This window comes from Cynara cardunculus, assembly GCF_001531365.2.
Source record: "Cynara cardunculus var. scolymus isolate 2C chromosome LG 13, CcrdV1, whole genome shotgun sequence".
NCBI classification, from domain to species: Eukaryota; Viridiplantae; Streptophyta; class Magnoliopsida; order Asterales; family Asteraceae; genus Cynara; species Cynara cardunculus.
Genome location: NC_037540.1, coordinates 12,596,522 through 12,602,753, shown reverse-complemented (window position 1 = coordinate 12,602,753; position 6,232 = coordinate 12,596,522). Strand labels below are relative to the sequence as shown.

General features: G+C 29.9%; 1 protein-coding gene across 1 annotated transcript; it reads left to right on the top strand.

The window, feature by feature from the left end:
- The first annotated feature begins 2,687 nt into the window (after positions 1 to 2,687).
- On the top strand, positions 2,688 to 5,636 carry LOC112525234 (GDSL esterase/lipase CPRD49). The gene is made up of 6 exons (XM_025135271.1): positions 2,688 to 2,946; positions 4,364 to 4,441; positions 4,516 to 4,656; positions 4,860 to 4,936; positions 5,022 to 5,171; positions 5,278 to 5,636. The coding sequence occupies exons 1-6, from the start codon at positions 2,836 to 2,838 to the stop codon at positions 5,489 to 5,491; spliced, it is 771 nt and encodes a 256-aa protein (XP_024991039.1). The 5' UTR covers positions 2,688 to 2,835; the 3' UTR covers positions 5,492 to 5,636.
- Positions 5,637 to 6,232: the final 596 nt, after the last annotated feature.

The following is a 6,232-nucleotide window of genomic DNA, read 5'->3' as shown; positions in this document are numbered from 1 at the left end:
TTGATAAAAAATTTTTTGGAGCAATCAAAGTTCAAGACGAAACAAAAATCATTGTTTCACCTATGAAAAAAATCATTATTTCACCTATGAACTTTAAACAAAATTTATTGTTTTTCACATATGAATTTTAAATAGAAATCATTGTTTCACTAATGAACCTTCTGGTTTCACCTACGAACTCTATTAAATATTCTTAATTATCTAATTCATTTTCTGGTTTCACTTATAAACTCTAGTAAAAAATTTGTAACAATCAAAGTTCATACACGGAAAACTTATGAAATTTAAAGTAAAATTATTTTTCACCTATATACTTTAAACAAAAATCATTGTTTTATTTATGAACTCTCTAGTTTCACTAATGAATTTTGGTAAAAGAAATGGAACAATCAAAGTTTATAGATGAAACCTAATTAATCAAAACCATAAATGCATCAAACAATTTTCAAATATGAAACCCACTTATTTACGGATAAATGAGGTTATAATTATATTCCAAAAATAGGACATAAGTTCAAAATTACCCTCGACTTAATTCCATTTTAATATGTTTCCTTTTTAATCACTCTATAATATCTCATTTGATCATAACCAAAATAAACGGCTTAGATGAGTTTGTAAAGTTAATACCAATGCATTAGTTAACAAAAGAATATGCATCTCTTTATACACATACACATGTGTGTGTGTATAATCAAAGGTGGAGGTTCAAATGAGAACACTCATGCTTTACGAGAATACAATAATATTTATTGGCCTCCAAATTATTTAACCCGTAATTAAATTAAAAGAAAATAAACTAATTAATTAAGGATAATCATGTGATTTCGTATTTATCTGTAATTTTGGTGACGTCCTTATTTCTAAATTCACATACATATAATATATTAATCAGTATCAAATAGTTATCACATTAAAATCACATAATGGACAGACAAAGTAATGAATGCAGACGTGATTATCACAACAAAAATCACATAATTATTAGATGATTATCACATCGAATTTACACCATAAAAAGTCTTCAACTTATCAATCATTATCACATTATTATTACGAAAAAACCAGATAATTATCACAGCATTATCACATCATTATCTACCGCGGACGCATTGACATAAAAAGTCTGTGATAATAATAACAAAATTTAAGAGATAAAGATAAATCTAGTATAACAGAAAATTATCGGTAAATACTAATTAATTTTTATCTATACTATCTTATAAAGCATTTGACTAAAACTTTTAATAACTCTTAAACCCGTTCATCCTTAAACAATTTCATCCCTATCCAATTTCATCTCATATCTGAATTCGTGTAACTAACTGCAGATAAATACAATCAAATACATGATACAAATATTATTACTTTCTCAAAACCACATAAAACCAATGTTTACTTAAAATTCAAGATTACAAGTAAATTATGCAAACGTACAACTTATCAAAGCTCGATTTTTGAATTCGTATAACTAATTGCGGATAAATATAATCAAATAGAGGATAAACATCTTATTTTAAAATATAAAAAATCTAAAATATAATTAGATAATTATCGAGTTCTAACAAAATAATTAATTATTATCTTTATAAGAAAATTATATTATTAAACCAAATATAAATTACTTCGTTATTGTACCTAAATTAAATTATAATAAAAAATTGAATTAAAAAATTACACAAAAAATGAGGAATTTTAAATAGTTAATTTGATACGAATATCGATATATTTTTTGTTATGCATAAAGTACTGTATATTGATGCATATTACTTAAAATTCAAGATTACAAGTAATTATGCATAAGTACAACTTATTAAAGCTCGATATTTGAATTCATATATATAACTACGGATAAACATAATCAAATAGAGGATGGACATCTTATTTTAAAATATAAAAAATCTAAAATATAATTAGAATAATTATCGAGTTCCAACAAAATAGATAATTATTATCTTTATAAAAAAATTATATTATTAAACCAAATACAAATTACTTCGTTATTGTACATAAATTAAATTATAAAAAATTTGAATTAAAAAATTACACAAAAAATGAGGAATTTCAAATAGTTAATTTGATATTAATATCGAAATATTTTTGTCAATTTTTTATGATATCTTCAAACATATATTTTATTCAAAAATAAAAACATTATCGTTTTCTCAAAATCACATAAAGGCATATTATAACATCGACTGAGATAAAGAATAAAATAAAATAGTAAAATCACGATGTATCTCGTTATATTATGCAAGTACGCTTCTAATTGTATCTTAATATATAAATATAGTATCTTTTGTGATTATAACAAAGAATATATAAATATAGTATCTTTTGTGATTATAACAAAGAATAAGAGAGAGGGTAAAAAAACTCAAATACCCCTAAAATAATGGAGTGACCGTTAGCAAAGTTAGAAAGAGAGACGGCAATCATGCAAAAATGACAACCATGACGGCCGATCTATAAAGTTTTGAATTTAGGATTAATTAAAAATATCTTTAAGAATTTAATCATCTATTTTTTAAAATAAATATTTATTTTGGGACAAACAAAAATAAAAATTGTAACATTCCTTATAATTTGGATTTAAAAAAAAGTAGGTATTTTATTTTTAATGAATTAAAAGGAAAAACGGAAGGTAACATTTGAATTAAAGAGGGTGGTTAGGAGTTGCTAAATGTGACCAGAAGACCAATTGAAGAGAAATCATCATCTCCTCCATCCCCTGCACCCATCATCTACTACTCTTCCCATATATACCTATCTAACTCCAACTAACAGATTACGTGCTTCCCTCTTCTAGGTTTAGGGTTTCTTTTTTACACAGAGATGATCGGACCAGAGAGGCCTCAGATCGTATTGTTTGGATCATCAATTGTTCAGCTTAGTTTCAGCAATGATGGTTGGGGCGCCACTCTCGCCGACGTCTACGCTCGTAAGGTATTTCCTTCTTTTTCTCTTGCTATCGTCAATTTTGGTCGAACTTTTGCTAAGAGAAGAAGAACGCCTTGTTGCCTCATCCTGATTTTTCGTACGGCTTGCTAAAATAATTGAATCGTGTTGATCCATTTGGTTGAGAGTTTTGCTGATCGCCAGCTAGTTTTGTCAGAAAATGTATATAGCTCGTGTCGTAGCTGTGACTTACAATGTGTGCTGCCGTCTCTATTTAGGTATTAATAGATTTATTATTTGCTAAATTGATTCTGTTGTTAATTTCGACTTAACTGTTCCCTAAATACTTACTAAGTGAACGCTTATTATGTCATTTATCTTACCAATTAAACATGAAAAGCGTCAAAAAGAAATTTATTCTGTAGGAGACATGGCAATGGCAAGGATGGATGCTGTGTTCTTGGAACCTTTTCTTCTACGATGGAAAGGAAAGGGAGGAAAAGAGGAGGAAAATAAAAGAAACTCGTGTTCATAAAACTTTTTAAAGAAAGAAAGGATAGGAAAAGGAAGAAAATATTTGATAAGTTTCCTCCCAAAACTTTGCTCCCAAAATATGGGAGGAAAGGATATACATTTAAATCTTTAAAAAAAAATATTAATATTACAAAACTACCCAATCTTTCGTTCTGAATGATATATTTTTAAAAGGTAAGTTGGTAAAAGTGACATCTTTCGTTTCCTTTCTCTCTCGTTCAAGAACATAATTTTTTTTTCTTTCCTTCATTTCCTTTTCAAAAGCACAAATAAAAAAATATGTTCCATTCTCATATTAGTGTCCTTCGAGGTGGGTTTGTGTAGGACTGGTTGGGGTTGTCGGTAATCAACTTTTGTCCAAACATGTTCTGTTATCACACCAGAGCACTCATTTTCTTCAAATTTTTATTTTTAATTTTGGTATGCTCTGAAAATAAAAGGAGAGAGATAGGAACAAGGAGCACTCTGATAAGAGTTCTTTCAATCTGGTTTCTAGTTATAAATTTGGGAACAATCAATTGCTATTTTTTTAACCGTCGGTTTCCAGACCAGCTTACGCAGACCGACTAATCCCTCGGACAACTATGAACGGCCTGAAGTCATCACAGGTGAACTTCATGGCCACAAGGGGAACTTAAGATAGTGTGGCTTTTGAAGCTGCTTGATTTTTTTTGTACTGTTTTTGGGTTTTATTTATTGCATCAGCTTCATGGATCATGGTTCATTGATTTTTGTGATGACCATTCTTATATTATGGTTCGTTGTGATTAAAAGATCATGGGTTTTGAGTCATGGAAACAACCTCTTTGCAAAATGCAAGGGGAAGGACTTGTATAAAGACTTCCCTTGCCAACCCTTTTTTTCTCATTGAACATTGTCTTTGGTCTTTGTGATTGGTTATATCTAGAGTGCAACTTATATTATACTACAGGCGGATATAGTATTGCGAGGGTACTATGGCTGGAATTCCCGACGTGCTATCAAGGTTCTTGATCAAGTTTTTCCGAAGGTAAACCTTTTGCAGCCATATGAATCTTTTATACTCTGTACACGCCTCTTATGAGTTCAACGGTGTTGTCTTAGGATTCTGCTAATCAGCCTTCGCTGGTCATTGTTTATTTTGGCGGTAACGATTCAATGGGGCCTCACTCATCAGGTCTTGGTCCCCATGTCCCTCTTCCTGAATATGTCGAGAACATGAGAAAAATTGCAACTCATCTCCAGGTACCATTTTCCCCCATAGCATGTTTTCTTCACAGATTACATGATTAACAGACCACCATGAACAATAAGTTTTAGATGTTCTTAATCCATGAACTCGAATAAATCTTAGGAAACTAATATGTCAAAAACAGAAAGCATGTTCCCTATCGTCTAATTTCTACTTGTATAATTACTTAATACCGACACAAATATGTGAAAATCAGGGCCTTTCAGACACAACTCGTATAATTTTTCTCAGTACCCCACCGGTGGATGAGGTTAGAGTTCGTGAAAACACAAGGTACCTTTCAGTAGTGTTCTTTATATTCTTTTAGTTTTCTATTCAAGAAATGCATCTAAAACCAGTGATCCACCATGTAAAACAGCTCGATTTTTAGTGAACTTGTTCGAACAAATGAGTTATGTCGAATGTATTCAGAAGCTTGCATAGAGTTGTGCAATGAGATGGGAGTGAAAGTTATTGATCTTTGGACTGCATTTCAGAAACGAGATGATTGGATGACTGCATGTTTTACGTAAGTATTCTTGTCTGTAAAAAATAATTTGAAAGCTTGGGAACCAACTATTTCATGTATTATTCATTATGAATTAAATTGGTTTTTTTATGGGGGAGGGGGGCAGGGATGGGGTGCATTTATCAGGTGAGGGTAGCAAGATAGTTGTTGAAGAGATACTAAAAGTGCTGAAAGACGCAGAATGGAAGCCGAGCCTACACTGGAAATCCATGCCCACGGAGTTTTCAGAAGACTCGCCCTACGATTTAGTCTATACAGATGGAAAAACGACGCTTAACCCGTCCGATTGGACCTTCCACAGAGAGATTAAATGGGATTAGTTAAACACAATGTTTTCAATTGCAACTCTGCAAGATTGTTCCTCTTGTTATGCTTGCTTCTATTATTACCACATTCCAATACATCGATCTATCTACAAGCACTACCATTTCCAATCACATTATATGTTTACAAACTTTACATGCAGACATCATGTTTCTATATTGCAAAACCTTCTACCATGTTCTTTGAATATGCACATGTGATTATTATACTTATAGGTACCTTCCATTAGATTTTCATGAATTAAAATAACAATATCAGTAATAAAAAAACATTTATATATATAAACTATAATTAATATTTTATTAAATATATAAAATAATGTAATAAGATAATTAATGTTAGAATTACTAAAACATAGTAGTTATTGGATTTAAATGTAATTTTTAAAGATTTTAACTTTTAATATTTTATTTTGGAGAAGTTATTATTGATTTATGGATTTAAATCCAATTCAAAAATTTCATAGTAATAACTATTTTAACATCTTATATTGGATTTTTCTTTCCCCAAGTAAATGGGTTGGCTTATTCAAAAGATACAACTGTTAAATATTATATATGTGATTTTATATTTGTATTAAGGGTTGTGATTATAGATTGTGGTTAAGATTAAGAGTTGTACGAATAGAAGTGTTTGGATTATTATATTTTTATATAGAATACTACAAGAGTTATATTCTTAAAAAAGACAAAATGCTAATGAAAGTTGCCCTCATGTCTAGTCACGTCGTCATTGAG

What these genes read in the sequence shown, in the direction of transcription:
- LOC112525234 (XM_025135271.1), top strand. Translation starts at nt 2,836, where the DNA reads ATGATCGGACCAGAGAGGCCTCAGATCGTATTGTTTGGATCATCAATT. An exon ending in CCGACGTCTACGCTCGTAAG is followed by an intron (nt 2,947 to 4,363) that starts GTATTTCCTTCT and finishes ATTATACTACAG; the next exon opens with GCGGATATAGTATTGCGAGG. An exon ending in TTGATCAAGTTTTTCCGAAG is followed by an intron (nt 4,442 to 4,515) that starts GTAAACCTTTTG and finishes GTGTTGTCTTAG; the next exon opens with GATTCTGCTAATCAGCCTTC.